General features: G+C 37.6%; 1 protein-coding gene across 1 annotated transcript in view; it reads left to right on the plus strand.

Moving 5' to 3' along the window:
* Zir (dedicator of cytokinesis) overlaps window positions 1–25,828 on the plus strand; it is an 869,757-nt gene that overhangs the window by 67,306 nt on the left and 776,623 nt on the right. The window contains 1 exon segment of the mRNA XM_090382918.1: window positions 22,239–22,305. Within this exon segment, the coding sequence (XP_090239044.1) occupies window positions 22,239–22,305 (67 nt within the window).

A 25,828-nucleotide genomic window follows, 5' to 3' on the forward strand; every position in this document is an offset into this window, starting at 1 on the left:
TTTTGGGATGCAGATTTTTGTTTAAACATTTTAAACTGAAATATTATCCATACAATATAGCTTACATTATAAAACCAAATGGATGTAAAGGTATAATAATTGCAACTTCACCAAGCAGTTGTTTTTGTTTACCAGACACCTTAATTAACATAAAATTAAAACTTATGAAATGTGTGTGCAACCTAAATTTTATATAACTTCTGAACAAAATGGCTGTACAAAAAAAAAAAGGGGGGGAATGGACTCTTTGGTATCTCATTTCATTTTTGTTTGGACAATGGGCCACTTCACTCATAAACAGGACAGCTTGTTAAAAATAGGATGTCGGGTCATATATAGATTCATTCTCCCCCCATGTGATTAATATTGGGATCTGATATAAAGTTAGGGGGGACCTCAAGCATAATTGGAAATTATAGGCACAATGTACCACTTTAAAGTTACAGGGTAAGGTTGATTGTGCTACTGACATCAAAAGTGTTTGCAAGAAACAAAATTCACAGTACTAAATCCCCTTACTCATTCATAGATTCCCATCCTCCCCAAGATTTACCAGTATACCATCCCATGATATGGGTGTTTTTTGTGGTAAGTAAGACCACTCTGAAAAAATGATAATGCTTGGGTCAATTGCTACCAATCAATTGCAATTGATTGAAGCTACCTACCAGGGCACACCTAAATGTGGTAGTCATGCAGCATATTGGCAATATGTTTAGAAATAGTGGGGATATATACTAAGCATTGTGTTGAGGTTCAAGCAGCACCAGTGGCTTCCCACAACTTCACCATATGTATTTGTGCTGCAATACAGTTCTTTGTATAGCTAGATTGTGTGTGTGTGCATGCATGCGTGCATGTTCATTTGTGTGTTTTTCTGGCATCTTAGCCTAGGGGCCTGTGGATAACCACTGACCCTTAGTTAGTCTAGTCACCTCAGTTTCCCAGGCAGGGCCCAAAAAAAAAAAAAAAAAAAAAAAAAAAAAGAAAGAAAAAAAGTGCATAAGAAATGGTCAAGAATTCTTGGGACGAAATGAGGGAAGAAAAGGTGGTGGGTGAATGACAGAGAAAAATGTTCTTCCCTGGCCATAAAAAAAAATCACAGGGGAAATATGTTCCTCTGAGATCACTGTAAGATGGATTGTTCTGTGGTGGAAAAATTGCACACTGAAGGGTCCAGTGTCATTGTAGATGACAATGTCCATAGAGCTGGGTGATATGTCTAATTACGATGCTTCTGCAGTAAGAATCCTCCTCAGTCTCTAAAGAACTGCTTGAGCAAAGGTTGTGAAGGCATAGTAATGGTTTTCCTCTAGAACAAAGAGATGTTCATTGCTGATTTGAATATCAGGTTTAAGAAGAATCTGGGTCTGTAATCCATGTAGATTGTGCAGTTATACATGATATACCCTCTTTATCACTGCGGGGAAACTGCAGTGACAAAGAGAGCATATAAAGAAGCATCATGTTTATTTTGAAAGCTGTTTTTTATATATGTTTATTGCTTTTAGTAATTTATTTTTATCAGTTTTTATCAGAATTTTGTTAGCTTTAATTTTAATGTTTATATTCTTTTTAATTTGTACAATACCCTGCTTTGCACTTTTATTTGGGGTTGTGAAAATGGAGCACCAAGATAAATCCATGAGATTTATCAATTGGATATAATATAAATAATTTTAACTGTTTGACAACCAGTATTTCTGGCTGATTTTAAGACACCATTTCTCCTGTATAACAATATTACATGTGCAGCAAAACATTTAAGGCTAATTTGGTTATAATTTAAATTTAGCAGCAAACAGGCAAGATAACAGCTAGCCCAACAGATAACTTCGAAATGAATATATAGAAAATAGAGGACCAACCATAATTTTCAATTTGCTTTATATTTATGCAAAAGAAAGCTACTGTTGACATAGGGAGAAAGGAAGTAGGGATAAGTATAGTAATAGTACCTCAATTTCCCTTGAATTGCTCTAATAGATCTTGAAGTATGAAAAATTAGGGTTAGATAGTAAAAGGTGAAAAGTAAAGAAAACAGCTTTATGTAATTGTACTTAGCGTAACTGCCCGACCTTTTATTAAGGGATCCTGGTATGTCTACAAGAGGACACTAGTTGGTGTTTAATAGATAAAGATAATGATGAAATAAAGAATAATATGGAATAATAAGGAAATACAGGAATGGCTAATTCCAAATACTAACTGATTTTATAATAAATTATAGCCAATCTTTACAGATCATTTAAATAAACCCATTATTACCAAATAGCATATGTTATATGCTGAACAGATAATTAAGAATAGATAATTTAGAATAACCAATTTTATCAATAAATAAATAGGAAAAAACTGCTTACTTACCACATTCAACTGTTCTAAGTAAAAGAATGAAAATGTTGAGCACATGTTACTTTATACCAAACAATTAGTGACAACAGCACCCTCTCATTTCTGAAGACTAAAGGACAGCTAAATAAATTAAATAAATAATTTTAACCAAAAACAGCAGCACTCTCTGATTTTTTTGGAAAAGCTTTTTGAACTAACTAATAATCTAAAATTATAGTTGAATTGTATACTGCAGAATTTGAAATTTGTTCAGAGAAAATCCTATGAAAATGAATAAATGACTCTCAATTTTTTTAATATGCAAATTAACAAAAACAATTGGAATAAAAAACTTTTAAAATATTTTACAATATAGAAATAAAAATACCCTTTAAAAGATGAAATTGATTACTATCTTAAGAACAAATACAGGTACAACTTTTTCAATGAGCGTAAGTTATATGTTATATGCTCAAAAGGCAGTGCCTCCTATATACATATGTATAAGTCCTCAAAATGACTAATATGAAAAGGAATGTTTTTAATTGTAATAGAAAAACTTATGAACTGATGGAGGCTTACATTAAAATTGAGTTACTTACGTTACTTATATAGAAAATACTTTTGCTATGATGTAATTTGGGTTTATATTATTGTGCCATTTATTTATAGCAATAAAAATGGCTTTATGAAGGTTTATAGTGATAAAATTAGCTGGAAATCCTTCATTAGCATTAGCATTAGTAGAGGCATATGATGCAAGAAAGCAAGCTTATTCAGCATCAGCCAAAAAAAAAAAAAAACCACACACCACTTCCATTTCACCCCTCCGTTCGTTCAAAATACCTGTCCAGTTGAGCTTTAAATTTGTTTAGGCTATCAACTTCAACAACAAGTGATGGAAGTCGGTTCCACCAACCAACCACCCGCTGGCCAAAGGCAAATTTCTGCACATCTATTCGACATCCGTCCTTCCTCAATTTGAATTTATGCACTCTGAGGTGATTATTCTGAGCAAGATGAAGAATCCCATTGGCATTGAGCATGCTCAAACCATTCAAGCCTTATACACCTCTATTAGATCACCTCGCCGGTGCCTAGTCTCCAGACTCTGTAATTTGCAAAACTTAAGCCTTTCTTCGTAAGAGCAACCCTTTGTTCCATTCACTAATCTTGTTGCCCTTCTCTGTATCCGTTCCAGCAGCTCTTGAAATGAGGCCTCCAGACCTGTATACAGTACTCAAGATGTGGCCTAACCATTGCCTTATACAAGGGAATAATCACCTCCTTATCCCTGCTAGAAAAATTCCTGTATATCATTGACAAGACACCATGAGCTACTCTTGCAGCTCGTCTGCACTGCTCAGAGAACTTCATATCTGCCTGCACAATTACCCCCAGGTCCTTTTCATTCTCCACCACTGTCAGTGTAGTACCGCAGAGTTGATACGTTGCTCTGGGGTTACTGTTTCCCATATGTAGTACTTTACATTTGTCAATGTTAAACTTCATTTGCCACCTCTCAGCCCATCTGTTCAACCTTTCCAGATCCTGTTGCAGCAGCATAGCGTCAGTAGTGTCCTTAACAACCCTGCCAACCTTTGTATCATCTGCAAACTTGGACATTAAACTTGATATCCCATCATCAATATCATTCATAAACACCGAAAACAACAACGGACCCAACACTGAACCCTGAGGAACTCCACTAATAACATTAGTCCACGTTGAGCAGTGTCCATTGATTACCACTCTCTGTCTTCTGCCACTCAACCATCCCCTTATCCATAGCAGCAATTTGCCTCCAATGCCACACTGCTCCAATTTGTGCAGCAGTCTTCCATGTGCAACAGTATCAAAAGCCTTTCTAAGATCCAAATATATAATATCAAAGTTATTCCCTGCATCCAGTTCTTTTGTGACTACATCATAGTATCCAATCAAATTGGTCAGGCAAGACCTGCCCTTAACAAAACTATGCTGCGTCTGAGCTATAACTGAATTCTTGTCTAGATGATCCTGCAGTGCTTCTTTAACCAGTGCCTCCATTAATTTACCTGGAACAGAAGTTAAACTAACAGGTCTATAATTACTTGTGTCAGCCTTTGATCCTCCTTTGTGAATTGGGGTTACATTTGTACATCTCCAGTCTATGGGTACCTCCCCTGTAGTCTATGGGTACCTCCCCTTATCAATCAGTTTACCTAAATTCTATAAGTGTTTCTATGATATTATTATCATTATTGCATATTTTAATCAGTCTAATGCTTTGAGAAACTATGATATTTTTATGTATTCTCTTTGAAATTTTAGAAAGCCAGTGTGTAAGGTTTATTGATTTAAATCTGAATTCTTTGTGTTTTATCATCTATGCAGATTTCTATATCTAGATAGGAAGCTTTTTTTTTGTACTATACTTATTCGTACATTCTATCTATAAATCTGGAGGGTAGTGGTTACCTGCATCTATAAGAAAGTTGGGTTTTTATCACTATTAGATCATCTATGTATCTGTAAAGTATTAGGTTTTTATTTAAGTTTAGTTCAAAATGATGCCAATAGAGGTTAGCAACTAGACATGAGTGACAAGACATGAGCGACTAGACATGAGCTTTTTATATACGCATATATATATATATATATATATATATATATATATATATATATATATATATAAACTTATGAACTTTATATATAATATATTATATATAAAATATAAACTTTTAAAAAAGTTTATATTAAAATAAATATTTTAATAAAAACTTTAAATGCATAAACTGTGCAATAAAACATATACAGTGTATGTTCAAGAAAAAGCTTACCTTTAAAATTACAGAACTTACCTTAAAAACTTAGAAAAACTTACTTAGAAAAACTTAAAAATTTACCGTAGAAAAATTTACCTTAAAATTACAGAACTGCATATGTTATGCAATATTTACATTATTTATAATAACATTTTTTGATACTGTTAATTTTACAGTTTTCTCAAGACCACTAAATGTAGTAAAAATATACTATTCTGAAATATACTATTAAATATACTATTCCAGTATTTTTAGTGTCCAATTTAATTTCCTGTGAAGCTTTTCACCTTCTTTGTGTTATTAACAGTAGCTGATTCACTTGATCTCTTTGAGGCCATTAAAAGAGAGAGCGAGAGAGAGAGAGAGAGAGTTAAACAAACCAAAATCAAACTTAGATATATTTTCCCTCTATATCCCTGAATGACTATAGTGTTTTAAAGCTTTGGATGCAGCGAACTTGTGTTGGTATAAAAGGCTGCAGAAAATTAACAGAGATGAAAATAAGTTTTGAGGCAGGCAATAAACAGAAATTTCAAAATTTCTCCCTGTCATAAATTGAAACGTCTATCAGTATTTCTAGATTGGCTGGGGCACACGCTCTTTTTTAAAATTCTTTTTTTCTTTTATGAAAACCCCAAACACGAGAGGTATTAGAATCTATAGTACTTTGTACCATGTAGCCAGGTGGGAAGGAGCAGCAGTGCGTAGCAAACGCTTCTTGATTAGAGCGGGGATTGAGCCCATCACCAGCAAATACGGAGGATGCGGAAAGATCAGGGAATGACCACCGCATATTCCCGGAGCAATATGGCCTTAGTTGCTAATGCTCCTAAAAACCAAATAACAACAACAACAACAACTTTGTACCGTGCTTGGGTTGGAGGTTGAGAAGATGAAAGAAGATATTTGTTGACATTAGACTTGAACTTCTGTAGACTGCAATTTTCAGGACATACGTGTGAAGGAAGGTTGTTCCAGAAAACGGCAGTTGAATGAATAAATGAGGAAGATGAAAAGTTGGTTCTGTGAGTTTGAAGTTGGACAGTAAATGGATGTTGGCTGGTGGCGGCACATGTTCGGACTGTTTTCAAAGAGAGAGCGGGAATTATAGAAGCCAATTCAGAAGAACAGTGTCCATGAAAGTATCTGCAGAAAAGGCATGCAGCAGAAACAGTACGTCTATGAGACAGAAAGTGGAGAGATTCTGTTAGAGAGGAGTCATTAATTAACCTAACTGCCCTCTTCTGAATGGAATCTAGAAGCTTGAGAGAGGTTTTGGGGGCACCACCCCAGAATATTATTCCCACATCTGGGAACAATATTCCATGGCAGGGCGGATTTACGATTTGTACAGAGTGAACAGCTGTTTGCAAGAAAAGTAACGCCGAGAGCGAAAGAGAAAACCAAGTTTTTTAGATTCAGAGGAAGCAATATTTGCAATGTGCTAGTGCCAAGAGAGATTAGAAGTTAGGGTAATCCCCAAAAGAGATATCATTTTGCCTAGAAATCAGAGTGTCACCAAAGATAAGTATAGGAGCAGAAGAATCCTTTTTGCGAGATATAAGACAAGACTAAGTTTTAGAAGGATTGAAATCAACTAAGTTGTCTTTGCCCCACTGGAGAATTACCTGGAGATTGGCATTTAAGAAATTGGTAGCGGAAATTCGAGAAGTTGAAGCTGATTGAGCAGGGCAAGGTTTTTCAAAATAGAAAGTGGAATGCAATGTGCTATCATTGGCAAAACTATGGATAGGATTTCCAGTCAATGGAAGAATATACAAGAGGAAAAGATTGGGGGAAAGAACTGAACCTTGGGGGACACCAGCATTAGTGGAGAAGCTAGAAGACAGAGAGCCATCTACCATCACCCTCAGTGAGCGATCAGAGAGAAAACTGGATAACCAATTACAAAAAACAGTTGGCAAACCATAAGATGGAAGCTTGTTTAGAAGACCTTTATGCCAAACATGATCGAAAGCCTTTGAGATGTCAAGAGCAACTGCTTTTGTTTCACCAAACGTTTCCATTGAATTTTTCCATATATGGGTTACATAAAGCCAGAATATCACCAGTGGATTGACACTAACGGAATCCATACTGGCGATCGTTGATCAGACAGAAGTTTTCTAGGTAGTTAATGATTTCTCCATTACTTTAGAAAGAGTAGAAGTAATTGCAATGGGATGATAATTGGATAGGAGGGACTTGTCACCCTTTTTAAGAACTGGCTGGATATGAGCAAATTTCCAAGCAGAAGGAAAAATAGCTTTGGAATATGAAAGTGAAAAAAGGTGGCAAAGAACAGGAGTAAGTTCAGGAGCACAGGTTTTGAGAACAAGTGGAGAAATACCATCGGGACCTGGAGCTTTCTTAGCATTGAGATTCTGTGGTCTTCTGTCAAAAGGATGTCAGATCCTTTTGACAGAAAATCACAGGAGGCATTGAATGGAGCTTGTTGGGAATGGTGGGAGGTGTTTTACCAAGATCATTAATGCATGAGCTGGAAGAAAAATGGGATGCCAGCAGGTCAGCTTTATCCTTAGCTGAAGTGACAACAGAACCATCTGGTTTTGACAGAGGTGGGAGTAGAGATGGGCTAAAGTTGCGGCCAATAGCTTTGGCAAGAGACCAGAATGCTCAGCTACCATTAGGGCAAGAAGCAAGTTTTATTCTCTTAATCTGTTCAAAATCTAGTTTGGACTGATTAATGACCGCTTTACAATTTTTTTTTTTTTTTTGGTAGTTGTTGGCGCATCGGCTTCTGTGGCCATATTGCACCTCCCAAGGTTTTTGCAGTACTTTGATCCAAGCCCGAGGCGGGAATCGAACCCGCGACCTTTGGGTTGCCGTGCAGGTACTTTACCCACTCGGCTAGCCCGGTCGGCGCTTTACAATTGTTGCGAGCTTTGGTGTAGGCAGAAAATAAAACTGAAGAATTGGAAACAAGGCAATTACGATATGCAACGGTCTTCTCTTGAACAGCCTTACCATGTTTATTGGAAAACAAAGGTTTAGATAAAGGATGAGATTTTAAAATGGAGTGTGGAATAAAGGATTCCATTCATACAAGAATAATTTCACTCACACGATCTGAGCAGATGTTGATATCAGAAGTTTTGAAACAGTAATTCGACCAAGGAAAAGAAGAAAAGAAATCTTGTAGGTCATCCCATTTTGCATTCTTGTAATGCCAAACAATATGAGGTTGGGAATAGCCATGAGATAAAGGCTCCACTGGAGAAGAGACAATCACCAAGTTGTGATCCGAGGTGCCTAAAGGACCACTCACTTCGATAGTGTACTTAGAAGGGTTGTTTTTGAGAAAAAAATCAAGCGTGTTGGCTGTATGGTTGGGATTATCTGGTATTCTTGTAGGTAAATGAACAATCTGTGCAATATTTAATTAGGCTTGACATAGCCAAGTGGTCAGGAGCGAGAGTGCATAGCACGCCTTCCTTGAGTGGACCGGGGTTCGAGCCCATGACTACTAAATAAGATAAATATTTGTATCAGCGATTTATTGTAAACTCTACTGACTTGGTTGTCATGCCAGAGTATAAACAGAAAATTATAGAAATTGCAAAAGTCTCAGCATCTCGACCAGCTGGGTCGGTGTGACTAGAAAACGGAAGCCAGCTGGAGTTGTGAACATTAAAATCACCAAGGAAAATTACCTCACTGTTAGGAAAGTTGGACTGGAGAAAGCCAAGTTGCAAAGAGAGAAAGTCAAATAGTTCCAAGTGATTAGTGGAGTTGGGAGAATGGTAGAGACAACAGGTTAATTTGACACAATGAGGTAGAGAGATTTTAAGCCAGAGAAGATCAAAAAGAGGAGATTCCAAATTACCAAGTCTCTGACAGGGAATATCAGAATGGACATATGCACAAGTACCACCTTCGAGGCGAAAGGAATCATACAGCGAATAATTTGGGAACTGAGATAAGCAGTAGTTATATCAACTGATAACTGAGATTCTGTCAGAAAAATACATGGGGTTTGGCAGACTGCAAGTGGAAACGGACATCGTTAAGATTAGAATTGAGGCCACGTATATTTGTGAAATGAACAAGGAAGTGTTTGGGAGGTTTAGATCTTTTCTCAGATAAGCTTACTCTATTAGGTTGACAATTCATGGTGTATTTAATAGTAAGGAAAAGTGGGAGGAAATGGTGTATGAAGTAATGAAATTTTTGGATATGTACACACAGTAAGAATATACCTAGATCCTTGAAATAACGTGGCCTCGACAATGCTCCCCGCATAGACACTACTCGGACTCCCTCCAGTCACTATCTGGCAGAGTAGAGGTAGCAAGAGTATACACTAGCTGATCTAGAAGCCTCCTAAAGAGCTACCAATAGGTTCGGTCTGGTGTACTAACTAGCAGTAGTTGTCTTTAAGTGGACCGGGTTTCAAACCCGTGACTACTAAATATGATTAACATTTGCATTGATTGATTTATTGTAAACTCCACTGACCTGTTCATGCCAGAGTATAAACAAGAACAAGAAAGTTTGGTTGGAAATTCAGTTGTTTTCTTGTTAATCTTATATCAGCTAAAAGGCAATTTAAACTGAAGAACATCACTTTGAAGTCAAGCACTGTGAATTGCAGTTTTCTGGAAAAATCAAATTGAAGTGTGTTTATAATTTTTTTTTTTTTTTTTTTTTTTTTTGAATGGAGCCTCTCAGGTAACCAAGCACCCACTAATGGGTAAACTCTCCCAAGGTTTTTAGAGTGAATAGTCCTATTCTGGGGAACAGAGTGCAACTCTGGTGGAGGTATCAAAAAGCGCTGAGTAAACTGTATAGTGGAGGATAACTGCATTTTTATTTATTAAAAAAAATAATGCAGTTAACTAATGGATCATTAGTGCAAATGTGAATGGTTTTCATAAAAGCATCATCTCACATTGCAAATTCATTCATAAATTCATTCAAGTTGTCCTATTAGTAGATTTCAGATAAGTTGCACTTTCCCAGAAGAAAAGTTCTACTTTTTTTTTTATTGAGTGTCACCACTGGGTTAACACCATTCCAGATGTTGTTACCCTATCATTTGCTAAGTTTCTAAGGTAGAGAAGCTGATAGCTCAGTTATGATCTCATGGAACAATGTACGAAATGCTAAAGTGTGTGCAAAGGTTACATTCTGTGCAATTTTAAAGCAAATGATAAGCTGTGTAAAGAATATATACCTGATATATTAGCTATTGTTGTATGTATTAGTTATTTATTTTTTCTTTAGCTTGAAGCATTCTCTCTGAAACTGCATGGAATTTAGGCATCTCCTTATTGTTTAATGGGTTGTCAGCTCTTATAATTAGAGTGTATACCCAGTGAAGGTATACACTCCATGAGAAGACTAATTTTCAAAACAATGCTATTTGGATGATGGATTCCAACTGAATAAATAGCAGTATATTTGTTTTCTAGATGTTATCACATATTTGAGATACAAGAATAGGGCAACACATGGATTCACAGAATGAAATTAGTATTTAGTATTAGTAATACGAGGGGCATTCAATAAATTATATACCTAAGGTACTTCCCATAGTTATATTTCAATGATTCATGATTTATCATGTTCCTGCATATCTCAACTGGAATCATACTAATTTTGATCCCTCTATGTTTTTCTCTGGCTTTCCCCTCGCTAAATAACTCCTCATGTGTGAATGTCGATGCAAAATATTCATTTAGTTAGTTAGCTACCTGAGCAGGATCATCAACAGTTGACCCATCGATATCAAGTGGACCAATCTGATTCATCCGCTTCCTTCTACAGTTTACATAAGTAAAGAACTCTTTGCTGTTTTTCTTTGCATCCCTTGCCAAAGATTTATCGTAATCTGCCTTCGCCTGCCTAACCTCCTTTGTAACTTGGTTACAGATCAACTTGTATCTATCATAGGCTTCTGTGTCATGTGTTAATTTGTATGTATCCCATGCATGTTTCTTCTCTGCCGTATGCCTCATCAGTTCATCTGACATCCATTTAGGCCTAAACCTTGAACAATATTTCTTAGTTGGTATGTAAAGCCTAGTAGCTTCCAAGATAAGTTCTTTGAATGCTTCCCATTTTGCATTTGCTGTTGGTAACATCATCAGTTGGTCCCACTGTATAGAATTTAAATACTGTCTCAGTCCATCGTAGTCGCCTTTACATAAGCAATAACCCTTCCCTTTACCCCTAATGGTAGTTACCTCTTTGAGTAAATCCCACTTCAGCACACTGTGATCACTGCCACCTAGTGGTTCATTTATCTGCAGATTCTTAATGCATGAAGAATCACTGCTGATGCTGATGTAGAAAACAATCATCCAATAAATCCACAAAAGCCTTGCTAGTGTGTGAGTGACCAGCCCCCAAATTCCAGTCAATATCTGGGAAATTAAAATCTCCCATTATAAGACTCTCTGATTTACTGGCCCACTCTATTTCCCTGTACAGTATCTTATTATACTCATCAGAGTCATTAGGCCTATAGCACACTCCTACTCTCAATTTTGATCTCCCAATGCTTATGTCACACCAAACTGACTCGACACTGCACTGTCCAGCGATGTCCACTGGCTTCACTTCCTTGGATTTTATGTATTTCTTAACTAATAGCATAACCCCTCCTCCCTTCCTATCCAGTCTATCCTTTCTGTAGACGTTTTACTCCCCAAATTCCAGTTCTGCATTCCTTATATCTGTGTGACACCACGTCTCCGATATCCCAACAATATGTGCCTTTGATGTTTTGAGCAATACCTCAAATTCATCAAATTTATTTACTAAACTCCTAGCATTGGTGTACACGCAAGTATACATTCACCTATTTCTATTCTTAGCTACCCTAACACAAACCATGTGTTTACTTGTACCGCAATGACTCCCAGCAGTCTCTGAAATATCCTGCATCTTGTTTTTCAGGCTTCTGCTCATTCCAATAGAAGCAGTGCAAGAATCTTTCACCTCTGCCAGTGGCTACTGTTAATCTATTCGTCTTTGTCTCCCCCCTAGCTAGCAGTTTTCCGACCCACCTAACACTGCCTCGATAGCATCAGCAAATATTCTTGCACTCTTTCTATTTAAGTGTATCCCATCCCTGTAGAAGCAATCTCTCCTGTTAACAAGTACAGTCCAGGCTGAAAAAAATTCTACCCCTTGAGCCTTGCACAATCTTTCCAGGGCCGAATTGATCGACAAGGCTCTTATCATATACTCCCTCCTATCGTGTCTGGGCAGAATTGCAGACACTTTCAAATTCAACCCTATTTCACTGCTTTTTTTCAACAGTACCTGTACTTGTTAAGGAATTCTGCCGGTCTCCTACTCTTGATATCATTAGTGCCAACGTGTTCAACTATATCACCTTTTGTGCCCTTAAAAGATGATATCTGCTCTACAATGTCATCAACCTTTGCCCTGGCAGACATACCCTGGTCCTGTTCCACCTATCCTTTTTACAAAGCATGTTCCGCGTTTCCCTGACAATAGAGTCACCAACAACTACTAGTTCCTTTGGGACCAGCGCATTCTGCCTTGGGGGGTTGCCGCTGTGTTGCGCGACGACCAAGTGCAAGCTCTGGCGTTGATGTGGGCAGCTGAGAGCTTGATGGGCCCCTCAATTTAGTTCCTTCGAGGGCATCCACCCTGTCCTTCAAGCTCTCATATAGGCCCATAAGAACGCTGAGTTGTTGCCTGATTTCGATGCACTCCTTGCATCGCGCGCGCACACACACATACATCCCCCATGGCAATATCATGTCCCGTACCTGAATGCTCCACAAACATCATGAAAGCTGTGCATTTTAGAAGGCTGTGATTCAGAAGGCAACTGCCCCCCTCAGTTCTCTTCTGAGCCACAGCACTTCCATTAGCTTGAGACTTTTGTTTTGCTGCTCTGGTCTGAGTCATGTTTTCTTTTAATTTAAATAAATTTCAGTTTATAACCCTAACTTATCTTCCAACACAGTTATAACGGGATATATATTTTTTAGTGTCAAGTATTAATTATCTCCGAGTTCCCTTTATATAACTTCCGTATTAGTTATGTATTAATTAATTTTGACGTTTGTAATCTAAGTCGGTATATGTATTTAGTTAAAAGTTCAAATTAAATGGCAACGAAGTTCAACAAGTTTAATAGATTTTGCCGGTCACTGAAAATATTATACTAACGCTATCTAGGTTCGATATATAACGATCGTATGACAAAGACAACGGCGGGAAGTTACGATGGTAAATCTATGGACACTTAAGTATTAATTAACTTTCAAATCTCGCTGTCTCAATTCAGAATAAACTAATGATCCTTACTAGGTCTATAAGGTCTATACTTACAAAAAATAATTTTATGTAAAAATATTCAATAAGCGGCTAAATATGGCTAAAAAACTTCTCGTTCAGCGGAGTTGCGACTTGTAACACGTGGATACCCTTACCGATACTTTTATGCAATTGCCGATACAATTGCAAGGCCGAGTAAAGAATAAATACACCAAATTAGTCAGAAAATCCCAATATAATGCTATGCTACTAAATTTAAATCAAAAGTTTTAGTAAAACAATAATTTCAAATCAATAAATAAGAAAAATCCACTTAGCGGCTTTGAACACGTCTGGCCCCCTACTAGCCTCGTCAGCAGACACTTTCCTACCTTTTAGCCAACCTGCTATCCAGCATAGAATGTTTCCAGTAACTACAACTTCTTCCAGATTTTATAGTAGCCTTTCATTAGGAGCGGTATCGAGAACTTTACTTATTATAGGTATATAATATTAAAATTGTTACATGCATCCAATTGTTTAATAATTGCATTATAGTAATTTAATAGATTGGTGAGGCAAGCTCCCTTTAATGAACATGTGGTAGGATCTTTTTGAGATACCATTCTTGTCGTGATGATCCTGAAACACATCCTTAACAATAAAGACTCCATTAACATCCCTTTTACACTAATTTACCTGTGGTTACCTAACTCCTCTTTAGCACCACCTTTGTGGACTGGAGAGAGAGATTAGTACTTTTCCAGCTCTTTTAAAAGACCCAGAGAAGTGCTAATCCATGGAATTTTTCGAAGTCTAATCTGAAATTTCTCTGGAGTCTCATTTCTAGGAAATATTTCCAGCATCTAATGATGTTCTTATTAATGTTCCCAGCAGCTTCGCTTGTATGTAGGCTTTTTTATGTATAACCAAATATATGCTGTCCTCTCCTGGAGCATTGCCCTCCTTTAATCTCAATAGATTTTCTAACAAATGCTTCTCTGAGATTATTATATCACTTATTTTATACCAGTGTAACTTGCTAACATTCCAGGAGACCCAGGATTGCTTTTGGCGGTAAATATCATTGAGAAGTATCTCTTTAACTCCTCTGCCATTTCTAATTGGCTTTTTCTGAACTTTTAATTTTAACTAATTTAGGGGACTTGTTTGATTTATTCTCTTCTCTTTCGTATTTGCATATGAAAGGAACTCCTTTTCTCTATTCTTAGCTCCCTTTGCTATTTTTGCTAGTGTGTTATCTTTTGTCCATTTATCCTGTCAGTTGCTTTGTTATGTGTTTGCTTATAGTGTTCGTACAAATTGGTATCATATGATTGTCTGTAATTGTCCCTTACATGCTGCGTTTACCCAGTCATACTCTTATCTTCACTTGTCATCCAGTTTGGCCTCTTACCTTTTGGGAATTTTTCCATTGGTCTGAATACATTTATGGCTTTGAGGATAAATCTCTTGAATGCTTCCCATAGCATATTTGTATCTAACACCAAACAGTGCTGCCAGTTTGAGCCCAAGAAAAATCTTATTCCATTATAGTTCACTCCCTTGAAATTGAATCACTTGCCTTTACCCCAGACTGCATTTAGTTTTTTACAGTCAATTTTTTACAATGTATTTATTGGTATTATGGGGGATCCAATAGCAGTCACTATTGTGCCTACTGTTGTGTGCTATTGGATTCCCCTCTGTTATGATTTGATACAGTTAAGGCACTTTAGTCAGAACTGAAGAGCCTTAACTGTAACGAACTGTATAATTAGCTGTTATACAGTTTGTTTAAAATACTTACCCACATAGTTTGTATAGTTTGTTTCCAGTACACATATTTTAGTCTATAAGAGGTAGGGTGAAGTTGCCCACGATGAAAGAATTGTACTTAATAGCCCATTCAGCTGCCTAAAGAGGTTTTTGTTATACTCCTCATCATTTCACCTGTAATATACCCCAAATATGTTGGCATTAGCTGATTTTATCAAAAGCTGAAATTCATTTACTTCTTTAAAGAACTCTTGGAATTATAGCCACTCCCCGACTTATATAAAGGTTGTGTTCCATGGAACTTTATGAATGTCGAATTTTACGTAAGTCGGAATTTTCCTAAATGCTTATGCAGCACTCGCAACTCTGTGTGCTGAATTTGATTGATGCAAAAAAGAAATGTCCGATGAACATATAAATAGAATTATTTATTAAATTTTTTTATCTCATGTGCAGGAAATATTACAAAAGTATGCTTTGAAATGTACAATAAAAATATTGACAATTGGCATTACAAACATCTCAGAAGCACTCGCTTCTGAATCTGATTTTCCATCCTTGTTATTAATAGCTTTTCCATCTCTAATATGGCACCTGAATGCTGTTTTGTGATCGCTGTTCATCCTTTAACATGTGATTTTTTTATGCGCGGTGTCCTTTAAAATAGTATTTATTGTTGAAGCAGCAAGACCTAATACCCGTGCAATAGATAACAATGTCCTGCTTCATACTTTTTAATCATTATCATCTTCATTTTTTAGCACTGCCACCACTTGCACTTTCCTTTGGGGTGCCTCCGTAGCCAGGTGGGCAGGAGCAGCAGTGTGTAGCACACGCTTCTTGATTAGACCGGAGTTCGAGCCCGTGACCACCAAATACGGAGGATGTGGAAAGGTCAGGGAATGACCATCTCATATCCCCGGAGCAATATGGCCTTAGTTGCTACTGCTCCTAAAAACCAAATAACAAACAACAAACTTTCCTTTGGTCACTTTCCCTTCATCGTTGTAATAAGTACACGAGGATAAAAAGAACACTGATGACGGCACAAAGTATGCATTCATTTGACTAATTCATTATCAGCGCCAACCAAGAGATGAATTACAGCATCAAACAGAAATGAATTAAAGTATAAACAGGCACCTCCATTGCCAAGTGGGCAGGAGCAGCAGTGGGTAGCACATGCTTCTTGATTAGACCGGAGTTGGAGCCCGTGACCACCAAATACGGAGGATGCAGAAAGGTCAGGGAATGACCACCACATATTCCCAGAGCAATATGGCCTTAGTTGCTAATGCTCCTAAAAACCAAATAACAACAACAAGTATAAACACAATGAATGTTGTATGTGCTTTTTTATGGAGTAAGGGTTGCGTTCCATGGAACGCTACGTAAGATGGAATTTCTCTAAATAAGCATTTAGGGAAAGTCTGCACTCGCAGCTATGTGTGCTGAATTTGATACAAACACGTAAATAGAATTATTCAATTTTTTTATCTTGTGCGCAGGAAAAATCAAAAGTGTACAGAATTTTCAAAATTATAATATTACAAAAAGAGTGAGGAGACAGGCATGATTCAGCAAGTTTTACCTTTCAAGCTTCGTTGCCAGAATTAACTGTCCAGCTAATAAGCATGGCTGTGAAAGTTGAGGGCTGTGGAGATTTAGAAGGTTTTTTTCCAACACATCACAAAATTTCTCTGCAGCTGCAGATTCAGCATTGGTGACTTCACCGCATACTTTAATGTTTGGGAAACCAGCGTGATGCTTGAACCTATTAAACCACCCGTTGTTGCCATGAACTTGGCTTGCTGTTTGGGGTCTTTATAAATTTCATAAATACGTTTTGCTTGAATGGCCATTAGATTCAGGGGCACTTGCTTCTGAATCTGATTTTCCTTCCATATTATTATTAGCTTTTTTCATATTCGATATAGCTCCTGAACGCTGTTTTGTGATCACGGCGCACTGCTGCTCCTGCCAGGTGGGCAGGAGCAGCAGTGCGTAGCACACGCTTCTTGATTAGACCGGGGTTTGAGCCTGTGCCCACCAAATACGGAGGATGCGAAAAGGTCAGAGAATGACCACAGCATATCCCCGGAGCAATATGGCCTTAGTTGCTAATGCTCCTAAAAACCAAATAACGAACAATAACAAACAAACTTGTGATCACTGTCAGGGCAGACTGGCCCCAGTGTGAAATACATTGATCCTTTCACAGGCTCTGTTCCTTAAAATAGTATTTACTGTTGAAGCAGCGAGACCTAATTCTATGCAATATGACGCACTTTGTTCATACTTCTTAATTAATCATCTTCATTTCTAAATCAGTTTTGTTTTGTTTCATAGCACTGTCAACACTTGCACTTTTCATTGGTCGCTTTCCCGTCATCATTGTAATAAGTAAATAGGAATGAAGAGAAAATTCTAAAAATTTATTTATGTTTTTTCTATGATTGAAGATTTCATTGAAGGGGGAACACATTTCATTATAATAATGTAAAAATCCATGCAATTCCAGTGATCGGGATTATTGCAAATGCAATAAGATCAAGTTTACTACCCATTTATAATTTTCAAGTTCAAGTTTACTACCCGTTTATAATATTATGTTAGATGTACTAACAGAAAAGCCCAATAAACCGGAAAGTGTAAATTGTTTTTATTGTTTTTATTGGTAGTGACCTCCAGAAATGAGTTTTAGAAAAATATCACAAAGGTGTTCAAAATTGATTCTTATAACGGAACATGTAATAACGATGCAAGTGTAGTGCAATTACCATTATAAAAATGAACTTTTAGAGAGATAAACAGCTTAGTTATATAGCGAAAATTTCAACTTCCGTCTTGGAATGAATTACCAAAAAAAAACCAATGCGTTATTGGGTTCACATTATGATTTATTTATGATACCTCTATTTATTCCTACGGGATGCAAAATACGTTTCCACCATTTTTTTTAAGTTTGCACCAGACGGCAAAAACGTACGTAAAGTCGAATTTCCGTAAGTCGAGTATTACGTAAGTCGGGGAGTTCCTGTACTCCTAACATTAATGTACATGTAAGTATACATACACCTATTCTTATTCATTGTTACCCTTACACAACCCATGTATTTACTTGTTCCTTGATGACTCTTAGCATCCCCTGAAATCCCCAGTACCTCACTTTCCAGGCTGCTGCTCATTCCATTAGAAGCAGTGCAAGAATCACTTCTCTGCCTGTGGCTACCGTTAATCTATTAGTCTGTGAATCTCTCCAAGCTAGCAGTTTTCCAACCCACTTAACACCTCCTCAATAGCATCTGCAAATATTCTTGGACCCTTTCTATTTAAGTGTATCCCATCCCTGTAGAAATATTCTCTCCTGTTAAGAAGTACAGATCATGCTGGGAAAAATTTTACTCCATGAGCTTTGTACAGTCTGTCCAGGACCAAATTGATAAACAAGACTCTCATCGTGTACTCCCTCCTATCATGTATGGGCAGAATTGCAGACACTTTCAAATTTGACCCTAACTCGCAACTCTTTTTCAACATTGACCTTTTGTTAAGTAAGTCTGCAGATCTCCTACTCTTAATGTCATTAGTGCCAACACATGCACAACAGTAACCCTTTGTGCCTTTAAAAGATGATATCTGCTCTACAATGTCACCAACTTCTGATCCTGGCAGACATACCCTGGTCCTATTCCACCTATCCTTTTTGCACAATATATTTCCAGTCTCCCTGACAATAGAATCTCCGACAATAACAAGCTCTTGTGGGGTCAGCACAGTCTGTCCTGTAGCTTACCTCTGTGTTTCCTGATGATCAAGTGCAAGCTCTGGCATTGATGTGGGCAGCTTATAGCTTGATGGTTCGCCCAATAAGTCTTTCGAGGGCATCTACCCTGTTCTTCAAGCTCTCATAAAGGCCCATAAACAACGATGAGTTGGCATCTACCTTCTTCCCACCACTTACATCGAGCACACACACACAAAGACATACCCCTTGGCAATACCATGTCCCTTCCCAGAAAGGTTGCAAACATTTCACAAGTTGCACATTTCTTTATGCTGTGATGTGTTGGAGAATCACCCCCCTTATGGTTCTACTCCAAGCCACAGCACTACCGCTATTTTGTGCATGTTGCTTTGCTGCTCTAGTCTCCGGAATGATTTCCATTTAAATACGATTTAATTAACAATGAAAATTAATATGGTTATTTAATTTAATTGATTAATTTACTATACTATACTTGACTGTACAATACTATACTAAGCTAATGCAGTAATGTGTATTCAACTATATAGTTTTATGTTATATCTTAGCTCTGAAGTTCGAGATATACATTCTCAATTTACGCTATACCGTAATGATCACAATGCTGAATTAGTTAAATCCTTAGCTAAATACAAAAGACATATTCCCAAAAAGGTGATTAAACCCTTCAAAATACTTATTTATTACAATTTAAACTACTATTCTTCTGAGCTACTGGTTATGCTATGATATTCCCTCCAAACACCGGCACGATAGTGGTATGATTAGCGAGTTGTAATTTACACAATTGCTAGGCAAATTTAAAAAAAATAAGCTAATGAACGCAAAGCCTGTTTAATCTATTTGTAAAACACAAATTAATACGTTAACTAATCAAAAATACGATAAAATGTCAAGAAAGACATCCATTTGCAGCAACTACAGAAGTTACATCTTCACCAAGAGACATCAGGCGGCCAATTCTTCTGTTATTTGAATAGCTTCTATTAGTGAGGATGAAGTTGATTTCATTAGCTGTTGATCCATTTGGGCTCTACCATGTCCACTTTCTCTACCATGTCCACTTTCTGGCCATCCTTTTCTTGAAAAAAGTGTTCATTACTGATGTTCCTCGAGATTCTGCAAATTCCACAAATCTTTCAGGTTTTTCATTTCTTTCATCAATTCCAAAATTTCCTATAGTTTCCTTTTCTGCGTTGTTTTGTGTCTTTCCAACCTTAGCATTGAAGTCCCCCATAATAATGATGTAGTGAGTTTTCTGTTCGTCCAGCAGTCTCTCGATTTTGATGTACATTTCTTCAACTTCTTCATCATCATGGCTTGATGTTGGTGCATAAATCATTATAACTTTTAGTTTGTACCTCTTGGAAATCCTGAATAGTAGTTTCGACACTCTTGGTGATGTTCTTTTGAATTCCAAAATGCTGTTTTTTATATCTTTATGGACCAGAAAGCCAACTCCACCTTTGTTCTTTTCACTGTTTCCATCGGTGTACAGCAGATTTCCACTTGATAAACTTATAAGTGATTAATTTCTTCTTCTTCTTCTTCTTGTTTCAGCCAAACCGATGATATTCCAGTTCACATTTTCTAACTCCTTTTCCAACTCTAATATCTTATCTTCACCAATGAGAAATCTTGCCAAGTTCAGTTTCCATGCAGGGCAGCCTGATCGTACCCAGAGATCCTTACCACCTCTGATCCTATTGCTGCCGTAAGAGGGGGAGTGAAAGCAGCTGGGGACTGAAGGCCATTTATTTCGTTGTGTTGTCATGTGTCGGTGGTTGTACACTACGCTACCATTAATATTGGGACAGCCATCTGTAGAGATGGCTGTCCCAATGATGCTCGAACGGTGGAGTTAAAAAGTTTCCAGCATGCAGTGATAATGGGGTACAACATAAGCATTTGGTCTGTACATGAATAGCAATGAAGATCCCTAGGGTGATGCTGGTGGTGTGATTTTCAAATGGAAGCACATTGGTGCTGAAGCCATCGTGGAATGACCTGGAAAACCTCTAAAGTTAATATATTGTCACAGGCGTACTGCTCAGAACACTGATCAACATTGTTTTCCACTCCAAGCACAGGTCAGCTTTGTCGCAGCACACCAGATGCTCAGTGAGACAATTGGAACATGTCACTACCAGTACAGTGTGCAGGATGCTGCGTAATATGGGTTATAGTCATGCACCTGTCCACGAGCCACTAATTACACTGACTAAGGATATCTAGTTTGGTATAAGGATTCAGAGTGATGAGTCATGGTATGTAGTGTCTACTAGTCTGACTGTCATTATTGGGTGTGATGGATGTCCAGAAAAAGCTACCTGTTAGACCATTTTGTTGCAAAATTAAATTTGGTGGAGGCATCCTCTGTCTTGGGATGTTTTTTGATGGTTTTGCCTGAGACTGTTGGCCGTTTTGGACAAACCTAAGACTGATGAAGTCTACAGGAGGTCCAAGGCAATAATGCACTGTTTACATTCTGACAGCATGCATTGGGGAAAGCCCATACCTGTACCAGAAGGACAATACTCTATGCCATACTGCTCATGTTGTGATGGACAGGATTTAGGGCATAAGCATTGAAAAGTTGGACTGGACAGCTCAGAACTATGACCTCAATCCTGTAGTGAACTGAATTGGATCATTGGGTGCATATTAAGGAGAGACTGCCCAAAAAAGAGAGCTGATCTGGTTGCTGCTCTCTGAAAGCCAAATGGAGGAAAATATTAGAGGACATTTACAAAGGACTGGTGAAGGATGTCCCGTGGTTTTAGCACATATTAGTTTTCTTGTAAATAAAAATTATATGTAGATATGTGCAGATATTACTATATGTACAGTGTATTTGATTATAGTGTTAATTGTAGTATACATAGGAATAATATATGTAACCTATTATGGAGGCTGTGATTTTACAATATGATGGTTGCTTGTGAGTTTTCTTTGCCTGTAGGCTGATGGATTCTCACTTTCCAACAAAACGGTTTTTTTCCAAGTGAGTTGTTGTGACATGAATAATTGTTTATTTAATATTTTATGAGATATAGTCATTTTTGAGTTGATAAAAGGAGCGCCACACTTTGAAAGTTACTCTTTATGCCTGATTTTTTTTTTTTTTTTTTTTTTTCCAGTTCTTATATTATTGTATTAGGTTTAATTTTACAGTTTATATTATTACCTCTTTTAGATGTGTATTTTTTGTATACTAAACACTTATTTTATTTTAGAATTTTTCTTTTTTTGCTTTATTTTGCAAAATTTTGTGATGTTTTTTCTTTCAGACTGGATTTGGAAATTGAGCCTCTCTTTGGAACAATGGCATTGTATGATGCTAAAGAAAAAAAGAAGGTAGGACTGCGATCATCTAAAAACATCCTATTATTTAATCATACTGAATATTTTCTGCTCCTCACTGTGTTTCTCTTTACTAATTATTTATATGAATATTTTGTGTGTTTGGTGCAGAGAGTGTAAAGAAATTAGTGAACTCAGTATTCTGATGGATATTTATGAGAGCTTGAAGACAAGTGTGGAAGTCCTCAAAGGAATTAAAATGTGGGCCCATCAAGCTCCCAGCTGCCAAACTCAACACCAGAGCTCACACTTGTTCATCGTGCAACGCAGTGGCAATCTCCAAGATAGAATGCACTGGTTCCAGAGGTAGTTATTGTCAGTGACTCTATTGACAGGGAAGAGGGAAATATGTTGTGCAAGAAGGATAGAACCAGGGTATGTCTGGCAGGGGCAATGTAGATGACATTGTGGAGGATATATATCATTATTTAAGGGCACAAAAAAGTGATATTGTTCTACACATTGCAGTTATGACATTAAGAGTAGGATATTTATTTAATAAGTACAATGGGCAATGTTGAGGACAAGTCACAAGTTAGGGTTGAATTTGAAAGCGTCTGCAGGCCTGCCCAGACACGATAGGAGGGAGTATATGATGAGAGCCTTGTTTATCAATTTGGCCCTAGACTGGCTGTACAAAGCTTATGGAGTAGAATTTTTTCCAGTGTGATCTGTACTTGTTAACAGAAGAGACCACTTCTACAGCAATGGGATACACTTAAATAGAAGGGTGCAAGAATTTTTGTTGATACTATGGAGGCAGGGTTAAGTGGGTCGGAAAACTACTAGCTTAGTGGGATCCATAGCTGCAAGGCAGATGTTGAAAGTGATTCTTGCACTGTTTCTGTTGGAATGTGCAGCAGCCTGGAAAGCAAGGTGATGGGGATATCAAGGCCTGCTGTGAGTCACCAGGAAACAGGTAGATACATGGGCTGTATGAGAGTCACTAAGAGTAAAAACAGGTGCTTGGATACTTGCCTGTACACTGATGCTAGGATCATAGCAAATAAATTTGATGAATTTAAAGTACTGGTCAAGTCAACTGAAGTACAAACATTTTTTGCAACAGCACCGAACCCCCAGCATACAGCGTTGGGCCGATTGTTGTTTTGTATATTTATCAATGATATTGATGAAGATATATCAGGCTTAATGTAGAAGTTTGGGCAGATGGGCTGAGAAGTGCCAAATGAAGTTTAACATTACAAATGCAAAATACTGCATCTGGGTAGAAATAACCCCACAGAAACATACCAGCTGTGTGGTACTACACTCAGGGTGGTAGAGAATGAAAAAGACATGGGACAAACTTCATCTATTGTTATAGAAGTTGATAACTTATATAAATTCAAGGAAGAACTGAACAAACATTTGGAGCAAATGGATGGGTGAAATGGGAACGGTTTTTTTTTTTTTTTTTTGGCTGAAGCTGCATAAGCTTTCTTTCTTGCATCTTATGCCTGTACTAATGCTAACTGTGGGGATATCAGAGATGTGGTGTCAGTCAGATATACAGGATGCAGAATTTCAATATAGGAACTGCAATGTGTACAGAAAGGACAGACAAAATAGGAGGGAGGGGTTATTAGTTAGGAAGCATATAAAATCTAACTCAGTGCGTCCAGTTGGCATGGGTGGCTAGTGCATTGTTGAATCAGTTTAGCATGATATAAGCACTGAGGAAAAAAAAAAAAAAAAAAATGTGAGTAGGAGTGGATTATCAGCCCAATGACTCTGATGAGTACAGTGGGCAATTGTACAGAGAAATACGGTGTACCATCAAATCAGAATGTCTTATTATGGGAGATTTTAAATTTCTAGATATTGACTGGAACTTGTGGGTTGGTTGTTCACACATCAGCAAGATGTAGATTGATTGAATGACTGTTTTCTACAGCTCCATGTTAGAGAGGCAGCAACAGCGAGAGAGAGAGAGAGAGAGAGAGAGAGACAGAGAGAGAGAGAGAGAGAGTAATAAGAATTAAGAATTTGCCCCATAAAAGAACCGCCAGAACTGAGAGCAAAGTGGAAAAGAAATTTCTGAATCTAAATATAACAACGGAAGCTGTAGTGGATGGGATCTATCCAGATATATTTATAGAGTTGAGGCTTGTGTTGCAAGAAAGCAAGCTTATCTAGCATAAACCAAAAAAAAAAAAAAAAAAAAAAAAAAAAAATATATATATATATATATTTTAAACATCCAATCCCTCTAAACGTTTGTCCAGTACCCACTTGAATTTATTTAAACCATCAACTTCCACAACCACAGATGGAAGTTTGTTCCAGCAATCAACTACCTGCTGACTAAAGGCAAATTTCCGCACATCTATTCTACATCTGTCTTTTCTTAATTTGAATTTATGCCCCCTTAGGTTCGTAATCTGAACAAGTGGAAGGATCCCATCAGAATTCAGCGTGCTCAACCCATTCAAGGCCTTATATACCTCAATCAGATCACCACGCAGGTGCCTAGTCTCCAGCCACTGCAATTTGCAGAACTTAAGCCTCTCTTGGTAAGAGGATCCCGTCATTCCCCTCACCAATCTTGTTGCCCTTCTCTGTATACGCTCAAGTAAATCTACATCCTTCCTAAAATGAGGCCTTCAGACCTGTACGCAGTACTCAAGGCGTGGCCTGACCATTGCCTTATACAGAGGGATAATCACCTCCTTTTCCCTGCTAGCAAAATTCCTATATATTATTGACAAAACCCCATGACCTGCCCTGGCAGCCTGTCTGCATTGCTCAGAAAACTTCATATCTGCCTGCACAATTACTCCCAGGTCTTTTTCATTTTCTACCACTTTGAGTGTAGGTTACTTCTACCCATATGCAGTACTTTGCATTTGTCAAGGTTAAACTTCAGTTGCCACTTCTTAGCCCATCTGCCCAAATTATCTAGATCCTGTTGCAGTAGCACACTGCAACATAACTGTCATTAGCAACCCTGCCAACCTTTGTATCACCTGCTAACTTCGACATTAAGCCCGATATACCTTCAATATCTTTGATGAATATACAAAGCAACAATGGGCCAAAACTGAACCCTCCACTAATAACATTAGTCCACGAAGAGCAGCGTCCATTGAATACCACTCTCTGTCTTCTCCCACTGAACCACCCTTTTATCCATTATAGCAACTTACTTAATACCATACTGCTCCAATTTGAACAGTAGTCTTTCATTAATCAAAAATGAATTTATGCCCCCTTAGGTATATCAGGGGGCATAAAGCCCAATATGTCCTATTATTATCAAAATTAAATTATAAGAGAAAACCTCATACCTTTATTGTAGTACTGTAATTGTCTCAACACTCAATCGCGGAAGGCACCTCCGTAGCCAGGTGGGCAGGAGCAGCAGTGCGTAGCACATGCTTCTTGATTAGACTGGGGTTCGAGCCCATGACCACCAAATATGGAGGATGCGGAAAGGTCAGGGAATGACCACTGTATATCCATGGAGCAATATGGCCTTAGTTGCTAATGCTCCTAAAAAAAAAAAAAAAACCAA

This window comes from Mastigoproctus giganteus, chromosome 10 (assembly GCF_048544385.1).
Source record: "Mastigoproctus giganteus isolate SK-2022 chromosome 10, ASM4854438v1, whole genome shotgun sequence".
Taxonomy (NCBI): Eukaryota; Metazoa; Arthropoda; class Arachnida; order Uropygi; family Thelyphonidae; genus Mastigoproctus; species Mastigoproctus giganteus.